The 26579-nt window shown below is 39.9% G+C and overlaps 1 protein-coding gene and 1 pseudogene across 3 annotated transcripts in view; both read right to left on the bottom strand.

The window, feature by feature from the left end:
- Positions 1–21017, bottom strand: part of Esrp1 (epithelial splicing regulatory protein 1) — a 48739-nt gene extending 27722 nt beyond the window's left edge. For 2 of the 3 annotated variants that reach the window (XM_076835872.1, XM_076835874.1), the window contains exons 1-7: positions 20886–21017; positions 20256–20384; positions 18959–19072; positions 15499–15613; positions 1722–1820; positions 1539–1593; positions 65–175 (exon numbers count right to left, since the gene is read on the bottom strand). In XM_076835872.1, the coding sequence (XP_076691987.1) occupies positions 65–175; positions 1539–1593; positions 1722–1820; positions 15499–15613; positions 18959–19072; positions 20256–20384; positions 20886–21017 (755 nt within the window). The remainder of the gene's footprint in view (positions 1–64; positions 176–1538; positions 1594–1721; positions 1821–15498; positions 15614–18958; positions 19073–20255; positions 20385–20885) is intronic. The other variant, XM_076835873.1, reaches the window with a different exon arrangement.
- On the bottom strand, positions 2551–2945 carry LOC143382026 (small ribosomal subunit protein eS12 pseudogene; annotated as a pseudogene).
- Positions 21018–26579: the final 5562 nt, after the last annotated feature.

The raw sequence follows: 26579 nt of genomic DNA, 5'->3' as shown, positions 1-26579 counted from the left end.
AAGAATAGGAAACCCAATATCCCTTTGGGATTAATTTGTAAAATAGAGATTAAAGAAAACCAACTTGGCAATATTGAGTCCTTTGAAGAATCTTGCAATATCTTGATCCGAAGACTGCCATGGTAAACCTCGTGCCCTGACCACAGTGTTATCATCAATAAGTTCCATCTTGCTGCTGTGGATGAAGCAAAACTTCAGGTTGCATAATTAATGCTTACAAGTCTGATATCTATTTCTCCCTGCAAGACAATTTGCCTACACAAGAGGTCTTATTTGAGTTCAGACAGACTTTCAATATTGCCTGATGTATTTTTCTTATAAACTTAAAAATGTTGTGGGTACAGCTGAAAGTATTCTTTAGGGGGGGTTCACTATAGAAAGATGGGACGCCTATGTAAGTCTAGTACAACTAGCTTCTCCAGCAAGCCATCTATGTATCAGCTACTTGCCTGCCATAAACTCAAAGTGACCCGAATCAAAACACAGGAAACAAAGTTCTTCTTATACCCTCATGGCCTGGCATGGAACCATGAAAGATAGGCTCAAATTCATTCTTGGATGTAGCCAGTACACAAGGGAGGGTTAAATCCGGTTTGGCAGCAAAATTTAGGATCAACACAGAGCTGCCAATTAACCCACATCAGGAATGTATGTATGTGGTCAGAAGTCTTCCATTAAAATATCTCCCTATCAAACCAGAGAGTCATCACAGGGTGTTTATGGATACAGTTGGGAATCCCCACACCTTGATGAGTCATTTGCAAATCACCTCTTATACATTTTAACACCTTTTGATGTTCTGTCCTTCTCATGTTCATATTTTCAGTAATCCTAGGACATTCTCCTCATGAGTCACTTTCTCCACAAACTAAATAGGCTTCTAAATAGGCTTCAAAATCTCTCCACGGACAAAAGTGCCAGAAGTTTCTATTCGCATCAGGCACTGATCACATATAATTGACTACAATGAGTCACAAACTCAACCAGGTCCACCTGTGATCACAGAGATATCACCACTGTGTACTCCTCCCAAGTTACTTCCTTTGCTTTAAAGTAGAAGCTGACAGAATATACTTAAAACTAATCTCAGTATAAGCTGCGAACTCTTTTAAAGCGTATTATTTTTTTCTTTGTAAGTTTTCCAAAGAAGATGGACAGATAAAAAGAGACTAAAACAAAAATCAGATAAAAGACACAAGATGTTCTTCAGTCATTGACTGAAGTAGTCAATATTTCATTAAATTGTAATCCCACGGGCTAGGGCTACATAGCTCAGTGGCAGAGTGCCAGCCTAGCACATGTGAGGCACTGGGTTCAATCCTTAGCACCACAAAAAAAGATAAATAAAAGTTCTGAAACATTTATAAGTAAATAAATAAATACAAATTGAATCTCAACATCCAGTAGTAAATGACTAAATAACACAAAATGATAGCCAAAAAGTTAAGTAAATTTACTAAGATATAAAGGGAGTTAAATATTATAATATGAAGAAGATCAAGTAAAATATTTCAAATGAATGATATTCACCTACTTACCAAGTGCCACTTTCAAATTTGTAGTTTACTCTCTCTGGATCTGAAAACCTGTGATCTGAAAATGACAACATACAACTCATCATTTTAGCTATCAGAAACAAAACTGTGGGAAGAAAATGAAAATCAGAGTTGAGGGAAAGATGTTGGGACCAAATCCTTGGAATTATAACAGTTAATACTTACTATAAGGCTCTGAAATCATTGCTAAAATTATATTCCCCATATCTTCAACTTGAGAGGCTCCATAACGGGAGACTGAACTATTCTTCTCAAAGTTTAAACCTGGGAGATTAAGTTAAGGAAATATTTTTGGAGAGGTAAAATGAGGTTGCTACCAAGTCAAAGTTAAACTCAAGAGTCAAAAGTCCAGGTAAAATTCTTTTAAAATCTCAGGATGGCTTCTTCCCATCATTTGGGACTTCAACCATACTTCTTAAACTCTTGAATTGTCTTCTTGGGTGAAAGTCAAAAACGTTGTGTCCTATGGTATCACCAGTAACAAAAGTTGTTTATTTAGGTAACAGAAAATAGATAAATGCTTACTCCTATAGTTTGAGTTTCAAATGATAAAGTGTACAGTACACTAAGTTAATTAGAATCCTTTATTCTATCTATCTCAGTGGCATATACAAGGTAGTGACCATGCTGACTTTATGACATAGTTATGTCAATAAAGGCCATGAGATATTAAATGATCTCAGCATAATGTTTGAGATAGACACTTCAGACTACCAATGACACTATTTCTATGATACCATTTTTACTCATACTTGTCTTCTAAAATACTTTTAGAACCCTATGGGGCATCCCATCTTTGACAGTAGCAGATGCTAGTACCTGGAGAGTAAATTTCAGAAGCAATTTAAGCATTCAGAGCCAACAATGACCAATATGGTTCTTTTGTGTGTGTGTGTGTGTGTGTATGTGTGTGTGTGTGTGTGTGTGTGTGTGTGAGAGAGAGAGAGAGAGAGAGAGAGAGAGAGAGAGAGAGAGACAAAAATATTTTATTTGCTCATTTCTTGTATTTGAAGTACTCTTCAATGACATCCTTGGCCTAAGACTCCTTGCCGTAATCTTCAACCACCACACAACTGTACCCAACCACTTTATGGGGTTTGCTCTCTCAGTTAATTTTACAGAGCCCTACCCATTCTCCTAGTTTCTTGTCATTGACCTTAATCAAGTTGATTTGGTGCTGGCATAAAGGGCCTCCACCAATCTGACACACAGAGGCTCATTAAAGTTGAATGCAAGCACACAAAGATGGGCTTGGTGCTTGTCTAAGGTTTTGATGGCTTTGCAAATTCCACCTTTGAGACCAACATAGTTGAGGGTGGACTTCAGCACCTCTTGTAAAGCAGTATTAATGTCCGTTACACTTCCAGCAACTATTCTTTCCTGAGCCATGGCACTGGATTACAGATGAAGCCCAATCTTGAACACACCGGAGCCTTTGTACTACTCAGCAACGGCAGGAAAAATGTCTTTCTCTTTTGAGACAGAGTCTGGCTACATTGCCCAGGCTTGTGGTCTCCAACTCCTAGGCTTGAGTGATCCTCAGCCTCTTGAGTGCTGGTAATATAGGAGCACATCACTGTACCTAGCTTCAATATGGATCTTGACAATGTCTGTAGATTCTAAAACCAGCACGTACCTCCATCAAAATAGTTACCTTACAAAACTAACAATCATTGCAATGTCTCTTTCTTTGCTCCTTTTTTCTTTTCTGTATGTGTGGATTGTGCTGGGGACTAAACCTTGAGCCTCCAGCATGTTCAGAGCAAGTGCTCTACCACTCGCTAAGTTATCCACTTAGCTTCAAACTTGTGATCCTCCTGCCTCAGACTCTGAGTAGCTGAGATTACAGACATACACTGCCATACTGGCTGGAATTTTTAATTTCTTTTAAGTTCCAATACTATAGTCACACTTTGTCTAAACTTGAATTTTGTAGTGTAATATAAAGCACAAAGATAACACTATGGGGCTGCATCTTTTCTTCAGCGTTCAAAATAAAAACAGCCGGGGATATGGCTCGGTGGTAGCAGGCTCAAGGTCCTGGATTGAATTCCCAGCAGCACAAAAAGTAAAAGGAAAAAAGAAAACAAACACCTGAATGGTGGTTACTAGAACATTTGCCTTATTTTATACCGTTTTCTAGCTAGTATTTTAAAATAAGCTTATAAAAATGAAGACCAATGTGAAGAAAGTGTCCTCATGTACTATTTAGTGCAAATTCAGAGGATAGATATCAATTCAGAGAGCTCCCACCTAGAATTCCTAAGAAGTACAGCAGGTAATCTGCAGAGTTAATTCAGTGAGCCATATCTTTTTCCATTCATAATTTTAAACCACTTTCCATTTCAACCCAGCTTCCTCCTTCCTTTCCAGTAAAGAGACATTGCTTCCCAACAAAGGTAGGCAAACTCATTTTTGTGTTGTCCCTCAGCTGGTCCCATCTCTCCGCAGTTAAATATACCATATGCCAAAAAGCAGCCATATGTTCCTGGCAAATTACTTAACCCCACTAAACTTTATCTCAGAAGCCAAAGCTGTGATAATCTTTACCTCCCTGGGCTCTTTGTGAAGATTAAATGAGATAAAACAAGCCCATGGCACAAAGCATGTATTTAATATAATAAAAGATGCCCACTCCCTTCTTCCTAGAACCCACAGTGACTACCTTTTTTTTTTGGAAGCATGATTGAACTCAGGGGCACTTAACCACAGAGCCACATTCCCAGCCCTTTTAATGTTTTATTTTGAGATAGGGTCTAAGTTGTTTAGAGCCTTGCTAAGTTGCTGAGACTGGCTTTGAACTTTTGATCCTCCTCCATCAACCACAGGAGTCACTGGGATTACAGTCACGTGACACCTTGCCCAGCCACAGTGACTACTTTTATAATTCAAGATCAGACATTCATGATTGAAAACTCTGAACTCACCATATGGCTATTCGTATATCTCACAGGGTAAGAATCAAGCTAAAATGATAGATCATGTCTGCATCCCACCCCCCTTGCCCTTGACATCAACTAATGACAAAATAGATACACTTCCCACTTACAGATTTGAAACTATCTTTTCAGGAGATGTTCAAGCAACAGACCAAAGACCACTGACTGGAATCATTGATTATGTGAAGAGGATATCAAAAAATTTTTACTAATCCAGTGCCATTTTCAAAGATTGTGATAAGACAGAAAAACTAGAGCTAAAGGATAAAGATACTTTGGAGGAAGAGCTGGGGATGTGGCTCAGTTGGTAGAGTGCTTTCCTCACATGCACAAGGCCATGGGTTCAATCCCCAGCACCAAAAAAAAAGATACTTTGGGAGATAGCTGTCCTAAATTTTTTCTGGGGAGATCAGTCTAGTCAAGTCTATCATTATCATATGGACTCTGGTACCAAAGAGCAGTCTGGAACCCTATAGTTCTAATGTTTCAATCAGGCCTATGATGGAGCAAAAACTACCCAAGAAATGGATATAACCCTGCCATGCAAGCCATGCTTCTCTTAGCACTTATTCTGCATTCTTTGTTGGAAGAAGAGATTTATCGTGTACTGTAGGATTTTTAGCAGCACGTTGGCTTCTACTCCTATATTTGAGTTATGACAACTAAAAGTGTCTCCAGTTGGGGGGCAGGGGGAAATCACACCAGGGTCACTAGTGTAAACTAACAGTTTTCAATAGTTCCAGTTTTACCCCACACCATCAATGGACCTGACAACGTAAGAGACAATCAGTAGACAGTGATTTTAGGAAAACTGGCCCAGGAAACACTGCCTAAAGCCCAGGCTGATACTATGTCAAAATGGGGAGATCAGGGACTAGTATTGTAATTCAGTGGTAGAGTGCTTGCCTAGAACATCTGAGGCACTGGGTTCGATGCTCAGCACCACATTAAAAAAATAAATAAATAAACAAACAAACAAAAAAGGTTATTTTAAAAAATGGGGAGATCAGCTGCACCCTGGGGAACCTAGAAGAAAAGCACCCACTGACAGCAGAGACCATCCTCGGTACTCAGCATGGTTTTGTGCAATTAAAAATAAAGAACGCAAGGTCATTGTACTGTCATGTGTAACTAATTAAAACAAATAAAAAAATAGTACAAAAAAAAAAAAAAGAACGGAGTTCATATTTTTAAAGGATTACAGAAAGAATATTTGCAGAGGCTATATGTAGTTCACCAACCCCAGAATATTATCTCTGGCCCTTCAAAGAAAAAGCTTACTGACCTCTGAGCTACAGGAATGCAGGTTGCCAAAAGGTGGCTAATACAGAGACCACCACAGGAATGTTTATCACATCACGACTTTATCCCCCAGAACAGAACACTGGGGCTAGATTTAGATTTAGAGAAATAGGAATGCAAAGATATTCCATTCAAAATCTCTTCCGTAAAAGAGAGGTACCTAACCTCTGCTCAAGAGACTCCCCCATAAAGCACTTTTATTCTTTTAATTCTCCAACCAAATCAGACCATGAGTAACTGCCATATAGCACCAAAGCTATTACTATTAACTACTCTAGGCCACAACCACCAATTGAAGAGTCCATTGGATGCTTCCCCTGCAATAAATTACTCTCCTCTCAATTATATTATACATCTCCTGAATCTGGGGCCCTGCCTTCCTCTGATCTCTAACTACTCTACAGCTCCTAGGAATGTACTACCATAAATGATGGCATTTATTAAATACCATGTTGTTTGGACCACCTAGGTCTTTTGATTTTCACAATAATCCTACCAAGTAGGTTATAGTAAAACCAAGAAGATGAAGAAACAAAGATTTAGAGATGTTCCACAACTCAGTCACCCAGCTAGCAGGCAATGGAACTGAAACTATAACACAGCCCAGGTTTGACTGTGTACATAATTCCCTGCACCAGGCTAAGAAGCTCTGCTTAACTTGTTTTGAGCCACACTTTGTAAAGATCTTTTTAAATGTATAGGTAAAGGCCAACTGAAGGAGATCAAAAGCAAAAACATAATGTCTCCTCTCTCCTCTCTGTTCAAATAGATCGGTAGCTGAAGAATGTTTTAACTGAATTCTCCTTTTTTAATTAAGAATATAGTGTTGACACTTGGCTAATAGGGTTCTATGTAACATGCACCAACATGTTTCCCGTTGAGCCAGCACACACAGAGAAGATCAGCAGCTTTAAGCTGCTAACGACTATTAAAAGTCATCCAACCTGCTGCATACCCAAACCACCTCCTTACACACACACACACACACACACACACACACACACACTCTCTCTCTCTCTCTCTCTCTCTCTCTCTCTCACTCTCTCTCTCTCTCTCACTCTCTCTCTCTCTCTCTCTCTCTCTCAGGAAGTTCAGTCGATACAAGAATTGAACACAAAAAAATAAATGGTAGGGGAGTATTCTTTTTAAGAATGTTTTTTATACCAATTCTTTCTCCCTATCAACTTATAGTTATATATTGAATTACTTGCTACACGTCTGATCTTGAGGGAAGAAAAGATGAGTCTGTGCCTCCTGATTTATGGCTCGTCATGCAACTTACTCATTCTGCCCTTGAGGCAGCTACAACAGCACAAACAGGCTCAGCCAGCTTTACAAACTGAATTGCCACAAGGGAATGAGGAAGGGTACAGCCAGGGAGGGTGGGAACAAAACTAACATCTCAGCTACAATTGAGTGAAGTGCTACACTTATCTAGGTTAGGGAAGTCAGGGACTCAAATGATATCTGAACAGGAAGAATGCTTTCCTTAGTGTCACCCTTGGTGAAATTGACCGAGAATTTAACTCAACATTTAACATTAGCTGATGGTATAATTCAGAGAAAGAAGCTGAACGGAGTTCATTAATACTAGCTTATCTACTCAAAAGAAAAGTTATTTCCAGACTACCTGAAAATGGACACATTTGCTTTTGAACACACCCAGTTTTCACTTGTAAATGACATCTTTTTTAAACTAAGTTTTTGGTCTGTAACTGAGAACCACACACATAAAATATTAGTTCTGGAACAAATAATGGTAAGCACATATTTACATACTAACTTGAAATTCTATCTCAAAGCAAAATTTTCCCTGCCACAGGCCCCTCAAAAGACAAGTTTTTAACATTCCTTCTTTACTTTCTTCTGTCCTTCCTTTCTTTCTCTTTGTTGCTGCACTAGGAATTGATGCCATGCAAACTCTCTACCATTGAGCCACTTCCCCAGCCCTGTTTTATTTTCTGTTTATAGTATAACACAATTACCTATGTTGCCAGTCATATTTAAAAACCTACGGCAATTAACAAAGGAGCAGCAAACCAATAAACACAGCAAGAGAAAAATCAAGCAAAAATCCAAGAACTGAATTTCCTACAAGCATATGAAGGAACATAAAGGGAAGAAGAAAATGATATCTATCCTGAAATGAATTGTTTAAGTTAAAAAACAGGTTCAAGGACTGGGGTTGTAGCTCAGGGGTAGAGTGCTTGCCTTACATGTGGAAGGCACTGGGTTTGTTCCTCAGCACCACATAAAAATAAAGAAAGATGTTGTGTCCATCTACAACTAAAAAGATTTTTTTTTAAATAAACAGGTTCAATATACAATCTACTCCCCATGCCTCCTCTTTTTGGTGCTGGGGATTGAACCCAGAGCCTCATGCATGCTAAGTTCATGCTCTACCACTGAGCTACAGGCCCAATCAGTTTTACATTAAAGTGAGCTCTGAAAGAAACAAATCACAAATGCCACTGAAGCAGCTCAGGGGTGCAGGTCAGTGCTAGAGTGCTTGCCTAGCACGCACATGGTCCTGGGTTCAATCCTCAGCATAACAGAATTCTTCACACATAACAGAAGCCCCTGAAAAGCAAACAAGGAGCCACAGTAACAAAATTTGATATAGCAGCAATAAAATGCTGGGAAGAAACTCTACAACCTTACTTTTAATTTCATTTCTCAGAAACTTATTTGGAGGAAAAATAATAAGATCCTACTAACAAATACTACTTCCAGTAGACATCATAATGAAAAACCACATGAAAGAATCTCAAACCTACCCAACAGACCAAGTACACTCCAGAAGATATAAGATATATAGAAGTTAATGGAATGGAGACAAAAAAAAATTTAGAAGACATTTACATAGGATAAACCAATTAGAAAAAGGAGACTTCATGATGACAAAATGAATCTTCTAAAGCTTATTTAAAAAAAAAACAACAAAAAAAAAAAACATTGGGTTAAAATCATGGCTCAGTGTTAGAGCATTTACCTGGCTGTGTGAGGCCCTGGGTTCGATCCTCAGCACCACATATAAATAAATACAAGATCCACTAAAAAGTATTTTTTTTTAAATACTGTCATGCATATCTAAAAAGAACAAATAAAAAATTTTTTTAAATGCTGTAGTAGCAATTCAACTTAAAAAACAATATTATGGGCTGGGGATATAGCTCAACTAGTAGAGTGCTTGCCTCACGAATGCATAAGGCTCTGGGTTCAATCCCCAGCACCATAAAACAAACAAACAAAACCATGTTATACTAGAATCACCAAACTCACATTTTAAAAGTAAAAAATATTATTTTATAATTAAACATACAGTATTTCTACAGTCGATTTATCACAGACCACAAGCCAACGCGTTTGCTGGTTTGGCTCAGATCATGCTGATGTGATGCCAAAGATAATTCTTTTTTCCCTCCAGCTAACAAGGTCAATTACCAGCACAGCTTAACTGTACACTTGGGGACATTTTAAATCTCTTTAATATGAAGAGAAGGACAAAGAAAATTCAGTGCTTCCCTTTAGCTTTTAAACAGGGCAATGAAGGTCTATACAACTACATTGGTGCAGTTCAAATAATCAGAACAAATAAGTACCCAAGTGTAGAATGAGCCACATTCACACAATATTTTACAAATGAAAAAGCCAAACTAACCTTGAAGTTTACCTGTACTAATATGTAGCTGATGCTTTGAAAGTTCTATATCCACTCTCACCTGAGGTTAAAAAATAAGTGCAGAATAAGTTAAAATAAGGTTTTAAATACATAAGGAAGTACTTTTCCCAGATATTTTCATCCGAGACACCCAGTCACCTAGTGATGTGTACAGGCTCGCACACTGATAGGTGTGGTTCACACACTATCCCACACTCCTCCTAACAGTCTTTCCATTTTAATTCAGGAAACTGAGGCTGCCAAGTACAAATAAATTGACCACAGTAAATCTCACTCCATAGAGTGTTCTTAACCACTATGCTATTGAGGCTATTTACACCATTTCAATTTTTCATCTATGGGGAAAACAGGCCAATATCACTCTGCTAGAACACTCCTATGTGCACAATTCCAAATCCTTTACACCCACTAAGGAATAGTAAAACACACACACACCTTACTAACCTATGGACTGCAGGCAGGAGTGGTTTAGTCTTTTTTTTTTTTTTTTAATTCTGACAACAGGAAGCTGAACTAGTGAAATGGTATTTGATAATCATGGCAAACAACATGCATGGATGCAATACCCAACAGCAGAACAGAAACTTTACAAAATAAACTTCACTTTACTGTCGAATGACTTGGCTAGAATGTGCTCAGGAAAATATAAATTTAAAGAGATTTTTTAAAAGAGATCACCTAAGTATCAAAAAAAAAATCTTTATAGATTTTAGACTTTCACTTTCTGATTAATGAGTAGGATTTCTGGACATTAGATAGATGCTGGAGCATCTAACTTGAGATTTAAAAAAAAAAATTCTAAGCCTTGGTTTTCCCAGCTATAAAATGAGGGTAATACCCCCTACCCCCAATGCTGGGCTATTGTGAGGCTCTTGAAGAAAAATATGATAGCTTTTCTGTGTGTGTGTGTGTGTGTGTGTGTGTGTATTTTGTGGGAAACGGAAGCCACAACCTCACACAGGCTAATAAGCACATGCCCTACCACTGAGCTATATTACATCACTGATCTATAACCCCAACCCTGATCATTCCTTTCTATATTTCATTAAGAGTTAAGATCTTAATAAAGGCTTAGAAAATTGAAGTAAACACAATGGTAATGAGAATAAATCAGTTCATGAATAAGGAAACTAAAAACAGGTAAAGAAATCAGGAAGTAATTCCAGCATTAGTGAGGAAACTCCAAGATTACTTTTTAAAAATACATAAAATTCATTTGTACAAACAGCACCATAATCAAAATGTCTTTTTCCATAGGAGCAACTAAACTAGTATTAATTTCTCCAAGGGAGATAAGATAATTTCTTAAAAGAAAAAAAGGAAGGAGGAGGAAGGAGGTAAAGGAGGAGAAGTGGAGGAGGAGGAGAAATCACAGAAGCACTACCCTGTCAAACTCTCACCATCTCACCTGATTAAATGAAGCTTACCAAATGCAATCTACAGTTTACCTGTAGATAAGCTCTTCTCAACTGGGATTGCACAATTAAGAAGCAGGCAGCACACCTGCAACTGGAACAACTTGGAAGCCTAACACCAACATCAGAAATAGCTTTTGGAACAAATACAAAGAGGGAAAGAACTGGTAAAATAAGAATCAGAACTGCACTCAAGAAATTCCCCAAACCTTCTTTTATTAAAGTGGTTATACTTTCACACTTCCATAGTTTTCAACTGGGAATGCCAAGATAAAAGTGAGGCTTGGAGAAGGCACAATGACAGGGCCTCTCTGGTCCAAGAGAGATCAGATTCTGTGACTACACCTTTTTCTTTAGTTTCCTCTAACATTAGAGAATAACAACACTGGGGCTGAGAGTGAAGCTTGGTGCTAGAGCACTTGCCTAAAAATATTTTTTTTTCATTATCTATAAACACCTAGAAATGCTACATAATGAAGTTCTACATTTTTAAAAAATTCATGGTTTCATTGCTTTCTCTTACAAAAATGTGTTGAACATTGCATTTGAGATATAAAAAATTACACTCAACATATGTGATCCAACAATCACACTTCTTGGTACTTACCCAAATGAATTAAAAACATGCCCCCACAAAAATCTGTACAAAGATGTTTACAGCAGCTTTAGTCATAATAAAGCAACTTGGAAATAACAAAGTTGTCATTCAATAGGAGAGTGAATAAACAAACTGTGGTACATAGAGACAATGGAATATTATGCAGCACTAAAAAGAAATGAATGATCAATCCGTGAAAACACATGGAGGAACCTTAAGTATATATCATTAGGTATAAGAAAAAGTCCATCTTAGAAGGCTACATACTATTCGATTCCAATTATGTGATATCCTGGAAATGGTAAAACTAAAGAGATAGTATAAAGGTTAGTGGGAGGAATGAACAGGTGAAACAGAAAGTACAATAAAGTTTTTCTATCCCATGCTGATACTACAACACATTATCGTATACAATGATGAATACACATCAGTATAAAAACATTTATCAAAACCCAAGAAATACACACCATCAAATGTGAACTCTAATGTAAACTATGGACTTTAGATGATAATGTCAAGTATAGTCATCTATTTTAACAAATGTATCACTCTGTACAGCATGTTGACAGGGAGGGAAGAGACATGGAAGGAAGTTATGAGGGTTTGGGTGAGTGAGAGAGAAAACAAGGGTCTTACAGGAACACTATACATTCTGTTCCATTTGCTCTGAATCTAAAACCGCAATCCTTAAAAAAAAAAAAAAAAATTATTAACATAGTACTGTAAAGCCACTGAGGTTCCAAACAAATCAATATTTCTTCACTTTTATCTAAAAACACAAAACAAGAATACAGACTGGGGGCTGGGGATATAGCTCAGTTGGTAGACTGCCTGCCTCACATGCACAAGCCATGGGTTCAATCACCAGCACCAACACATTAGTGAAAAATCAAAAGATTCCACAGATAAATCATACAAACATATAAACGTGCAAATTTTCTTAATTGCTCCTTTCGTAGTACTGGCAGGAGCCTCTCTTCCTCCACCACTGGTTTACCTGGAAGAGGTAATCTAACAGGAGTAAATGACTCTCCATCTACTTGGCAAAGTCATCAAGGACATTCATTGACTAGCTTTGTTTCAAAATTCAGGATCATTTCCACATTAGCAAGGAAAATGGCTTAGTGGCCTGAAAGAATAAAACTCTTGCAGAGTTTTGCAAAACTCTTTGCATAGATGAGCACAGTTGATAGGCAGATTTAATGTGATTGCTTTTGACCTCAAAAATTGTTCTGGTGGCCTCATCAGGAAAATATTGATTTCTCTGAATAAGAATCTTAGGATAATTGATCATAGCAGCAATGAAAAAAAAAATTGCTAAGAAAGGTTGAATTTCACCCCCAGTACCAGAAATCGAATACAAAGCCTTGCAAATGCTAGACAAGTGCTCTACCTCTGAGCTATACCCCTAATCCTTTTTATTTTGAGACAGGGTCTAATTGTGGAGATTGGCCTTAAACTGTTAGCCTCTTGAGCAGTAGAATTACAGGCATGTACCACGTGCCCATCTAATCTTAAATGTTTTGATAAGTGGAAAATAAACATGAAAATATAACACTAAACAGTCTAAAAATGCTATTAACTAGCCAGATGTACGAGGCACACACCTATAATCTCAGCAATATCAGAGGCTGAGGCAGGAGGATTACAACTTAGTAAGTCTGTCTCAAAAAAAAAAAAAAGTAGTTGGGGGACAGCCCAGTGTTGGTAGGGTATTCTTGGGTTCAATTGCCACTATAGGGGGAAAAAAATTACGATTAAGATTAAAATCTACTTGTTAGTTGGTAATAAAACTATAAACCTAAGACTCAATTTAAGTCAAAAGACACTAATCTATAAAAAAGTTATTTTTAAAAAATCTCCCAGATGGACAACACCTTTGTTTTATTTATTTTTATGTGGTGCTGATAATTGAACCCAGTGCCTCACACATGCTAAGCAAGCAAGCACTCTACCCCTGAGACACAATCCAAGGCCCTTTCCCGATTTTTAACTGGTGCATTTTAGTTGTACACACTGATGGGGTGTTGTTACATATTCGTACGCGTACACGATACACAATATAATTTGGCCAATATCATTCCCCTAAAAAAGTTATTTTTAAAGAAATATAAAATCTTGTCATTTCAATGAATGCATGGTCATGAAAGTCTGCCTCAAATTTCAGTTTCAATGCTCATGAAAATAGAACCCAACTTAGCTTTAGTCACAATTAATCTCTTTACTGTAGCCAAATATTTCTGATTTTCATCTGTATAGCATTGAAAAAAACTGCCAATGTATGCTCATAGAACTAGAACTAAAAGAAATGATAGAAAAGAAACTCCTAATAAGCCCCCATTTGTAGTTGTGGACATTTCTACTAGTAAATTGATCTATAATCTCTAGGAAAATGTTTTCTTTAAGAAGAAACGGAGGGCTGGGGGGTGTAGCTCTGTGCTAGAGTGCTTGCCTGGTATGTGTGAGGTCTTGGGTTCAATCTCCAGCAGCAAATCCCTCCCGGCCAAAAAACAAACCAACAAACAAAAAACCCACAAATTGTTTTGTTTTGTTTTGTTTTGTTTTTTAAGAGGAAACAATCGTTGGAGAGAAATCTTAGATACTGCCTATACCTACTGAAATTGTCATATTTTTTAAAAATTAAGACTTTTCAAAATTCTCTCATCTACCGATGGTTGAGCGCGTATGTACAAGCACGCACATGCTCACTGGGGATGAAAAGAACCTTGACCATATTAAGCACATATTCTACCACTGAGCTACACCCACACCCCTGATATTTGTTCTAGATACTTTTATTCTAGATACTAGGGTATCAAATAGTTTAGCGTATTCTAAGCACACCCAAAATGTGTATCTTAAGCCCTAACTCCCAATGGGACTGAATCTAAAGAAGAGGGTTTTCAGGAGACAGTTAAGGTTAAATGAGATCATAAGGGTAGGAGGCCCTAACCAATACAACAAACAGCAGGCTTTAGCTCTTGAAAATGAATGAGAAGGTTTAAGAATAAGCCTCTACAGCTGGGCATGGTGGCCCACGGCTGTAATCCCAGTGGAGGCCAAGGCAGAAAGATTGCAAGTTCAAGGCCAGCCTCAGGAACTTAGCAAGACCCTGTCTCAAAATAAAAATAAAAATGTCTAGGCATGTAGCTCAGCAGTAAGCACCTCTAGGTTCAATTCCTGGTAAAAACAAAAACAAAAAAATCTACAACTGCCAAGTTCCTAAAAATAACAGATTTGACTTTATAATGATTCTCAGTGCTCTGGGGGAGTAGTCTAACCTATTATTCAGTTTTCATTTGATATATTAGCACATGACTGCTTATTAGTTAACACTTTAAAGACTTACTAGATGCAAGATAATGGGTCATTCATAAACTTCAAAATTTATGATTACAAATACTTACTTTTACAATATATAATGCATTAAATATACTCCCTTGATAAATAAAGATTTGGGGGACAATGACCCTATTTTATCACCAAAGATGCATCATAACCACCATAATCTTGTATGTATTTGAGAAACTCAGGGGAGATTAAAAGAGGAAATCAATGAACTGCAATTTGTAAAGGACATACACCCATCCTTAATAAAGTTATCCATTCCAAAGAACAAGATAAACCCTAAGACCAGATAAACAAGATCAAGTAGCCTTGCCATTTGCATCAAAGACAGCAAAGTCTTCACATTCTCCTCTAACTCATCACACCCCTCACCCAGAAAATACCATCATCTGTAACTGAACCTTATTTTAGATGCAATCACCTTCACAAAAATCCATGTCTAAGTCCATGCAACTGTTCAAATTCATTTAATTATAACTACTCTGAAAGATTAATATAAGTATACTGTAAGTTCCTCCTAGTACAGTATATAAATGTTGGACCAGACAATATCATTCATACACTGATGAAGTTTAAAACATTTAGAAGTTTTTCAAATTGCATTTTTTTTTCTTGGAGCTATATGCAATTGGTTCTTGATTAATCATTTAAAGGATACACTCTGCCATTGCTGCAACATCCAGTTTGTCAATATCAGGTGAACCAGGGCAACATTTCTTAAATTCTTTTCGAAGATCAAAAAAGGAATAGAAGCATTCAGGTAGTAATACATTCTGAGGAAGGACAAGGTAGATATTGTTAACTAGGTAAATTTGCTCAGTGTTGTTTCTCTAGTAATTAAAACTAAGAATTCAAGGTAGGCATATTTTACCATGATTTTTAAAAATATAAGAACAGCTTTATTTTTAACAGCTGGTCCTATTATTGCATTAGATCTTGTATACAGGTCTCACATAAAAAAAATCCATTTCATTTTAATGAACTGGATTACAACGTACTCCATTATGCATTTCATTCAAAACATTTCCGAAGCTGTAATATACCTGAGTTGTTATACTTTATATTTTCTGACTAATACATTCTTTTCCCAGCCATAATCATTTTATTTATTTATTTTTCCAAGAACAATATATTTTTATTTTTTTTATTTTTGGTACCCAGGATTGAACCCCAGGATGCTTAACCACTCACTGCGCCACATCCCCAACCCATTTTTTTTAAGTTGTAGTTGGACACAATACCTTCATTTTATTTATTTATTTATTTTTATGTGGTGCTGAGGATTGAACCCAGGGCTGCATATGTGTGAGGCAAGCGCTCTACCGGTGAGCTACAACCCCAGCCCAATCATTTTAAACCATCTGCATTTTCAAGTATCAGTTTTTGTGCAGATACATAAGTTTATACATAAGATTAAGTTGTAAAATTTAGTAGTTCTAACTACTATTGGGTACTAATAATACACATTGTCAGTACTAAATTAGATAAGATAGTAAATTCCTGATATACACATGTATATATACACACATATATATATATGCAGTCACCTCAGAAAATAATTCATGTATGTGTATATATATACACATATGTGTGATATGTATATACATACACACATATTTTATAATATATATGCCTCAAAACTCAAAAGCGAAGAAATGGTTCCCAGCTATTCTTGGCTCCAAGCAGCACTCATGTGATTATTAAAAAAAGCTCAACTGTGTTGACAAATATTACACTTTGTGTGTGTGTGTGTGTGTGTGGACAACAAAAAACCCTCATTGAATAACTTAAAGTTAAAACAAACAAACAAACCCCATTATTTAACTGGATGTGGTGACACACGACTGTAATCTTTGGATTCAGGAGTCTTAGGAAGGATGATTGCAAACTCAAGGCAGGCCTTGGCAATTTAGCAAGACCCCCTCTCAAAATAAAAAATAGCTCTGGGGATGTAGTTCAGTGGTAAAGCGCCCCTGGGTTCAATCCCAAGTACCAAAGCAACAAAAAGTGAACTACCAAAACAATCATGAATTCTCAGTTACCCACAAAAAGTATTAATTTAAAAACTGTCTGCCTATACAGCAATAAAGGATCAATTTAAATAGCTGTGTTCAAGCTGGCACATGCCTGTAATCCCAGCAGCTTGGGAGACGGAGGCAGGAAGATGGCAAGTTCAAAGCCAGCCTTCAGCAACTTAGCTAGGCCCCAGGCAACTCAGTGAGACCCTATCTCTAAATAAAAAAGGGCTGGGGATGTGGCTCAGTGGTAGAGCACTTGCCTAGCATGTGTGAGGTGGGTTTGATTCTCAGCACCACATTTAATAAATGAATAAAATAAAGTCCATAAACATGTAAAAAAAAAAATAGCTGTGCCCATTTAAAATACTGAGCATTTTAGTTAGTGCTTATGAAATGTTGGCTACCCTGGGTGAGCTTTCTGCTCTTCTTTGTTCCCTAAGTAGTATTTCCAGGGAGTGAAACCATGATCTTATGTTAAATTATAGAGGCTGAAAGTATTTGTATAGTATGAATGTTCCTTGTAAAAATAATGCTTTTCTACGGAAGTCTGAAAAAATATATCTACATGTGCTTATATTAGTAAAAACATTTTAATCTATTGTTTTCTGCATAGATTATTTCTTTTATATTTCCCATTTTGCCTATAAATGAATATATAAGATTACTTTTATTATATTAAACTGTTTTAATTTCTTATATTTAATCTATCCTAATAAAACCAACTTAGGAAAACATTTTTTTTTCCTCCAGAGTTTTTCCATACCCAAAGCAATCCATCTAAAATAATGGAAACAACTGTTTTCCTCTGACCCAATAAGAATTAAGACCCCCATATTAATTTTTTTGGGGAAAAAATAATTCACATGTCTTTTTAGGTCAAGGGTATAGGAAATGAATTAGCACTTAATAAAACTGAATAACTACTAAAATTCTTATAAAAGGAGTGATCACCTTATCCCACAAATCAGAGTAGCTTGGATTTCTTCTTCAGACTTTTAAAATTACTATACACTTAACTAATTTCCCAGCTTTCTCTACTTCAGGGCTAAAGAAAATCTGTACTGACTATACTTTCCGGTGTCATCAATTGTCAATCTACATTTTTCATTGCAAGACTTGCCTCATATAGTTACCTAAATATATTCTTATCTTTTCAAACTCAGTGCTTGCCTGACACAATAAAAAGTTACGGCTTAAACTAATTTAAGTTGTTAAGAGCAACTAGCTTAGCAGTGATTGGCTACCCTGGGTGAGCTGTCTGCTCTTCATTGTTCCCTAAGTAGTATTTCCAGGGAGTGAAACCATAATATATCCATGACAAGACTTCTCACTCTATAGTCTTTTCCACATCAGAAAAGTTAACAAAATTAAAAAAATTGTCCTGACCCTATAGATTTAAGATTTAGTCTTGAACATTCCCTTAAAAATTAGGTAAAGTGTGCCATAATTAATATTTTGCTAGTTGTGTTATTTAAGCAGACTTTTTAATGAATTATAATTAAAATGGTTGAGTTGAACTTATTGACCCCTTTCTTTTTAGGATAAAGTATTTCAAGAAATGAAAATATTATAATGCACTAAAACACCATTCTTGCTTTCCTACCCGTAGTTATTTTGTCACAATATCAAACTCCATGCTAACTCTGCAAGTGGGAGAACATCAAGCATCTTGAAAACACTTTTTGTTAAGTTACCAAATTACTGCAAACCTGAACATCTCCATGAAATTGTCATGCGTCTTGTAACTGAGGTAAAATATACATAATATTAAATTTACCATTTTAATATGTGTGTGTGTGGTGCTGGGGAATCAAACCCACATGTGCTACACATGTGCTCTATCACTGAGCTACATCTCAGGCCCAATTTTAGCAATTTAAATATACACTTCACAAGCAATAAGTACATTAGTATTTTGCAACTCACAACCTTCTTTTTCCAGAGCTTTTTTATCTTCCCAAAATGAAATTATTGGTCACATGAAACAATAACTCCCTACCTGCAGCTTTTTAAAAATAATAATTTGGATAAGCCAGTTTTCTAAAAAGCTTTCATTCACCTCAAAAGTCCAACCATTTTTCCAGAAGCCAGCACTCTTACCTTCTTGGAAGCCTCAGGATGCAGAATTTGCCTGACATGAAGCTGCCCATCAGTACAGAGACAGAAGGAAGTCCCTACCCCGATATTGAGTTCATTGCTCACTGATTGGTTAAACTGAAAGAATAAGACACACAGGGAGGAACACAACTGATACAGGGTTTACAAACTCTTCAAAATGGCCCCACTTGGTAATAACTGGGGTCGGGGCGAGTCATGACGATGAGCCTAAAATTGACAACGCTGCTGGGGCAGACATCACAAATCCCCCTAGACAGGTTTCGGTAAGGACGCTTTCCATCCAATTCACAGTTTTTGCTCATAAGTGCATTTCCCCTCCCGTACCCCCTTCTATTTTTGCGATAAATTCATTGAAGACAAATCAGAGGTCTGCTTTCCTGGTAGGTTGCCTTCAGATTACATCATTCCCCAGCGTTACTTTGTTTGGATGTGCCAAGTTTAAGAAAGAAACCAATTTCTGATAAACAAAGCAGACAATGGATACACAGACCTCTGTAAAGGCTTGTAACACGAACCTGGAATACACCCCAGAAATGATAACTTTCTCCTATAATTCGAAACTCATGTGCTAGGGCAGAGGCAGTGAGAGCTCCGGGTATTCATAGGTGCGCAGGTGTTGGGCGCCCCGCCCTAACCCAGGATCTGCGCCCCGGAACTGCCAGTTTTTAAGTTACCTCGGTTCCAAAAAGGGGATTTCACCAGTTCCACGGTGACCCAAACCTTACTTGAGACTGAGATCAAGACCATTAAAGAAATTATAGAACCCAGCCTTTTTTGGGGAGTTAAGAAGACTAAAAGCAGTCGGGCTCTTTCAGGTTCTGACCAAAACTCGGGCCGCTTCTATCACGCGACGCCAGGTTGGCTGGCACCATCTACACCATAGCGCCCCCTGCTCCATGGCAGAGCCACAGATTCAAACCCCTCTGGCGACTGGAGCGTTTGGGGTCTGGACCTGGAGATGGGGACTACACAATTCATCTAGCTTCGCTGGTCATTCAAATGGTTAAACGCTGCTGAGTCTCCGACCCCAGGAACTACTCTAGGAAGCTACTGGAAAACTAGCAAATTTGGGTAGTTTGGGTAAGGAAGCGAAAAGGAGCAGCGACCTCTTCCAGTCCCCGGCCCAGGCTCCCATCCAAGCGACTGGGAGTCCCGCCACCCAGCCCCAGGGACCCGCGGCGTCCATCCCGAGAGGACGTGCAGCAGTAGGGTTGGGTCCGGTTGTGGGGCTGCCGGGACAGCCCGGATGGAAGTGGGCGGTGTGGCCCGGGGCTGTCACCTGTCGGAGGGCTTGGTCCAGCTGAGGCGCGGAGGATAAGCTTTCGGCGTCTATTTTAGTTTCTTCTTTGCACTCCTCTGTCAGTTCCAACTGATCCGGTCTAACTAGCACTTCGTGCAACTGTCCCACCTCCGGGGAGAGAGAAACAGCGGGTCAGTTTCCCCTTTTTCGATTCCTGAGCCTTTCTCCAGGCTTTCCCCCTCGCTCCCCTGTAGCGGCGGCCCGCGCCTCTACAGGGGTCCAGCTGCATAATCAAAGCTCACTACACTACTGCGGCTCCTGTGGCTCAGCGGTCCGCGCGTCCCAGCCCCCTGCCCCACCCCCACCCGGATCAAGTCGCAAAGGTTTGGGAAGTGGGCTTCGGGGGCCCGGGAAGGCCATAGGTTTCGGCCCAGCGTTCCCCGACCAGCAGAGAACCCGTCTCAGCAGCTCCCGGCCTCTCCACCTGGGCCAGGTTTCAGAAGACTGAAATGGCTCCAAGGCGGTTGGCCAACCAGTTTGGTTTTATTCTGAATTCTCTAGGCCTCTGGTCCACCCCCACAAGTGGGATACTTATTTACCTACCCCCTCCTCGAAACTTCCACAACAAACTTCTTGCCCCACGCCTAGGACAAGAACGTGGAGAAATACCTTCTTGTTGGCCAGATCCACGACTTTCCATAACAGCAGGATCAGCTCCTTCTCATCCGAGCCCAGCTTGGCCCCGGTGGCCCCAGCAGTGATCCCAAAAAGTACCACCAAGTAATCCGGAGACGCCGTCATGACGATAGGTGGGGAGGGGAAGAAGGGGGGTCGGGAGGCGGTGAGGCGGGGTGGAAGTGAGAACGAGAAAACCTGTGCTAAAACCTTCTTCTAAGAGAAAAAGAAAGAGCGCCCACCCCCCCTCCTCGCTGCCGCCAGTGCAAAAGGCGGTAACCAACCACCCAAACCCACACCTGGCCGGTGCTCCACACCCAGGGCAGGAAGGGGGGTGGGAAGGAGGGTGCAGGAGGCCTGCCCTTTTTGTATTCAATTGCCCGTGCGTTTATGAAAAAGCCAGGAGCTGGGCTGTACTCCCGGGAGGCGCGCGCAATGGCTGAAAGCTTTTCTGTTTTGGGATGTGGCTCTACCTGCCCGCCCCTTCCCCCTCCCCCACGTGGTGCAGGTAAGAGACACCTGGCGGCGCCGGCCCATTGGTTCCTTCAAACCACTACGTGGCAGCGGTGGGGGAGGAGGCCGCTTGGGGAGGGGGAGGAGGGGGAGGTAGACAATGGCTAGATGAATGGGGAGGCCAGGTTGAGAGGGGTGGAGGGAGAGGCCGAAGGGGCGGGGAAGGGGCGGTAGCCACCCAGAGGGTAGACTGGGCTGGACTGGGAAAGTGAGGGGTAAAGGGCGGGGAATCGCGGAGAAGGGTCCCTACTGGAGGTACCAGAGGTGTGGGGGAGCTCAAGGGAAGTCTGGCTGGGAGGAACGAAGCTGAAGGTTTTGAAGGGTCAAGAGAAAAAGCCAGGCGCGGGGAGGCGAAAGGAGGCTAGAGGTGAGGCCCCGGGCTCGAAGCTGCCCAGGGTGCGGCGCCCGGGGAGGCGAACCGCGGTGGGAGGGACTGGCCAACGGCAGCCAGGAGGTGGCTAGGGCAATTGCCGAACCCCGGAAAAGCCGCTCCCGAGCCTAACACACCTTTCAGTGCAAACAAGGAGAAATCCTGCAGGCCCTCCCCTTCACCTGGCCAGAGCGCCGGAGCACGCTCCCCTAACTCCGCAGCGCTGCCCACCTTAGAGAGAAACCCCGCGCGCCGCCGAGCTGGACGCCTGGGGCGCCCAGCCACCAAGTCACGCCCCTGGACGCAGTTACTCACGGCGCCCAAAGCGGCTGGGAGACCCCCTCGAGGAAATTCAGGCACCACGGCCCCCACTCCCTTTTCTCTCAACTACTTTAATTACTACATCTTGTTTGCACTGGCTGCTAGTTCGAGACTGGAACGTCCTCCAGGGTTGGGGCCCACTTCCTTTGATTTGCTTTGGGCTCCAGATAAAAATGCAGCTACCCCACATACCTAATAAAGGTTTTCCTAAATCAGGTCAAGCAAGTTTTCCCCTCAATTCCGCGCTCTGATCCCATGCCCTTCAAGTTTGCCTTTTGGCTTTGTACTTGGGAGTGTATAGACTTAACCAAGGTACTCGCCTCTCCTAGCTCAGCTTGGTTTGTACTTGTGCGCTCACGACCATCCCATCCCCCCCCCCAGCCACCAAGTTGGACGGCGACGTGGTGGGTCGTGTCGTTTTAGAGAGACAAGCACCAGAGGTGGAGTTTCCTCGGGTTTTATATTTCAAACCGGTCTATTCTCGGGAACAGAATTCCGTCTGAAATTTTTACTAATTTGACCCCAGGTATCCAGCCCTTCGTATTCATGATATGAAATCAGTCAACCAAACACTGCTGTACCTACGCCGGGTACAAATCGGTAACTTTTCGGGGACGCTTGTTAGGGGAAAATGGAGATCCGGCCTTCCCGGTGGGGTTTGAGACTCCCGGGAGCGGGGAGAGGAGCTCAAGGCCCTCGCAGTGGGTTTCCTGGTAGGACAAGGTGCGGGCGGAGGCGGAGCCGCGGGCGGTGCAGGTAGCTGCTTGCGTCCCCAGAGAGCGGGCGGAGGCCGGGTTCCCACACCTGCCATGCTGCGACCGCGTTCCGTACAACTCTCGTTCGCCGCTGGAGTTCCAGGGGCGCTCGCTTCGCACTTCTAGACTTCAACGTGCGGAGGTGCCCCTGCTGGATCGCAGCGGGTCCTCGACCCGCCCTAGCCCCAGTATCAAGGAGTTACCCTCCCTGGCCCTTGGGCGTCGCGGGGGCTGGAACTGGGCGCGGAATGGGGCCAAGAAGGACTTGGGAAAACCATCCGGATTGCATTGCAGTAGGCGAGGCCGCCTGGAGGAGCCGGTTTCCCCCGAGCCACCTCCCCACAGGGCTTTCTCGGTGCGCGGTTCCCAGATGCTCTTCTCTGTCCGCCCCGGAGGCGCTGTCTCGCAGGGACGCTGGACCGGGTACTTGGCCTGGCTGGGCCGACCAGATCTCACCTGGCTGCGAGGAGGCCAGACGCCAGGACAGGCGACTGTTGCTGAGAAAGTGATTTGAACCGCTTGGAAAGCGTGGGCCCGCCCGTCCTTTCAGGGCTTTGGTGTTTGGATTCATCATTTGTATAACGCGTTTGGATAAATTGAAGACTTAATAAATCAGGACGATTTCCAAGAATTTAACAGCAGCGTTATCCAACTTAAAATCATGAATCTCTTAACTGCCCCCTTTTTAGAGACTTTTTTCCTTCGTTTTTAAGGAACTTGAATCCGTGTTTTTTTTTTAATATTATTATTATTTTAAAGTTTGATTCATCCAACTGGATTTACAAGGACAGGGATAGTTTTGTTTTGTTTCGAATATGTTCTGAGGGTTTGAAACAGAGCCTGACATATATTATGCACTCAACAAATATTTGTTGAATGATTGTAGTAACACCCACCCATTTTTGCAGCTTTGTCTTCTAAGCCTAGGGCTTGACTGCAAAGGCTAGATTCTCAACATGGAAATCTACAGGTAACTTAAATCTCAAATGTTTATAAAGAGTAGGTGCTAATTCTCCACAAACTTAACTTTTATTAAACTAAAATCACAAAAGGAAAGAATGTCAAGGAGGAGAAATTTATGTAATACAAGTAAATCCATTCTGGATACAAAAATATTTTATTACTATCACCACCATCTATTTAAAAAACAAACAAAACTCTCCTAAAGGAAGGCTCATTCAAGTCTTCACTCAACATCACATCTAAAACGTCACAAATAAATTAATTAAAAAAATGCAAAGGTGGGGACATGGGGTTATTAATGATAGTGGAATGTGAGGATCATTATTATCCAAAGTACAGGTAGGAAGGCACCAATGGGTGTGAATATACTGTGTATACAACCAGAGATATGAAAAATTGTGCTCTATATGTGTAATAAGAATTATAATACATTCAGCTGTTGTATAGAAATAAAAAAAAGAAAAATAAATAAATAAATAAATAAACAAAAGGTGCTTTGCAAAAAAAAAAAAAAAAAAAAGAATGCAGGAGTGACCCAAATTCCAAACTGAGGGTCAGTATACTCTTAAAGTTTATTTTTTTAATTAGGGCATTATAATTATACTTAGGTTTATTTTGACAAAATCATACATGCAAGAATTTGATTTTAATCCTCTCCCCAAAATATATTCTTAAACATATTAATGTCCTGAAAGACAAAGACTAACGAACTGTTCTTAATTAAAGTAGTTTAAAAGAAATTATCCTGAACTCCCCAAAATATTGGTTTTTTGCTTGTTTGTTTGTTTTGTTTTTTCCTTTAAGGGACAGGAGGCAAATACAGTCTCTAGATTAACAGTATTATATCAGTGTTAATTTCTCAATTTTGTAGTGTTACTGTGGTTAGGTGGGGAAAAGGTCTTATTTTAAGGAAGCATCTAGGATAAGTATTTAGGGGTCAGAAGGAATCATGTGCACATGCCTGTAATCCAGGGAGGGATTACAGTGAGGCTGAGGTCAGCCTCTACAATTTAGCAAGACCCTGTCTCCAAATTAAAAATTTTTTTTAAAGGGGGAGAAGCAGGTTGGGGTTGGGGGCACATGCCTACAATCCCAGCAACTCCAGAAGCTAAAGCAAGAGGATCGTGAGTTTAAAACCAGCCTCAGCAACTTAGCAAGACTCTGTCTTTTTTTTTTTTTTTTTAATATGTATTTTTTAGTTGTAGTCAGATACAATACTTTAATTTTATTTATTTTTTTAATGTGGTGCTGAGGGCCTTACATGCTGGACAAGTGCTCTACCGATGAGCCACAACCCTAGCCCAAGACCCTGTGGTAAAAGGGTTGGGGATGTTGCTCAGTGATTAAGTGCCCTTAGGTTCAATCCCTGGTACCACAAAGGGGGAAGGGTTAGGGGGTGTAGCTCAGTTGTAGAGCATCTCTGGGTTCAATTCCTAGTACTGAAAAAACAATAACAATTTACTTGTCTGTAAATTACTCTCAAAATGTTCAAACAATATATATTTATATAGAGTGATAAAGCAATTGCATTAAAATGTTAACATTGAATCTGGGTGAGGGAATTATTTATGCTATTCTTCTGAATGTTTCTGTAAGTCTAAAATTATTTCAAAAGTTTGAAAGTTTTTTTTAATGTTTTCATTGGCTTTAAATAATTTTTTTTAATTTTTTTTACAATTTTAATTTTTGTATTTGTTTTAATTAGTTACACATGACAGTACAATGATCTTGACATATCATACATTTGAATCAGATGGGGTATAATTTTTCATTTTTCTGATTGTACAGGTTGCAGAATCACATTGGTCATGCAGTCACGTATATACATACAGCAATAATAATGTCTATTTTATTCTGCTGTCCTTCCTTTCCCCCCTTTAAAGCATTTTCTTTCTGCCTCCACCAGTCTGGTCTTTAATAAGGTTCTTTCCAAAATTTCCTTCTATGATAAACTAACCCCTCATGTCATAAAGTGAATCTTTTTTTGTTGTTATTGTTTGTTTGTTTTTTCCTTGGTGAATGAAAGAAGAGTAAAAAAAAGGTTTGTCATGCAGTTTCTGCATGACAATCTGTTTATGTACTTCAAGGTTGTTCTCAAGTAATTTTTCCTAAATAACTTCTTTAAGGTCTATTCCGTGAATATTATTTTCCTGCTCTTTAATTATCTTTATTATCCTCCTTTGTCCTTGTCACTTTTAGAGAGCATCTTGAACTAGACAGAATATGAGTAAATGTCCGTTGGGACTTCACCATTGACACCCTGCCACATATATATCGAATTCTTACTACTTAGCAGCACTGTTTATGGACTCCAATTTCATGTGAGATTTTTTTTTTTTTTTTTACTATTTATTTTTTTAGTTTTCGGTGGACACAACATCTTTGTTTGTCTGTGGGTGCTGAGGATCGAACCCCGGACAGCACGCACGCATGCCAGGCGAGCGCGCTACCGCTTGAGCCACATCCCCAGCCCTCATGTGAGATTTTTTGCAGTAGAGGGAACTGAACCCAGGGGCACTCTGCCACTGAGCTACATCTCCAGCCCTTTTAATTTTTTATTTTGAGACAGGGTCTTGCTAATTTGCTGAGGCTGACCTTGAACTTGCAGTCGCCCTGCCTGTGCCTACAGGTGTGGGCTGCCATGCTGGGTGCTTTATGTCTCACTTGCATGTTCTCTTGTAATAGGTACAAGAACCTTCAAAAGTAAATCAAATGCCTGGTGCAGTGGCTCACACCTGGTATCCCAGTTACTCAGGAATTTGAGGC

This window comes from Callospermophilus lateralis, chromosome 16, assembly GCF_048772815.1.
Source record: "Callospermophilus lateralis isolate mCalLat2 chromosome 16, mCalLat2.hap1, whole genome shotgun sequence".
Lineage (NCBI taxonomy): Eukaryota > Metazoa > Chordata > Mammalia > Rodentia > Sciuridae > Callospermophilus > Callospermophilus lateralis.
This window is presented reverse-complemented; position numbering and strand designations above follow the sequence as displayed.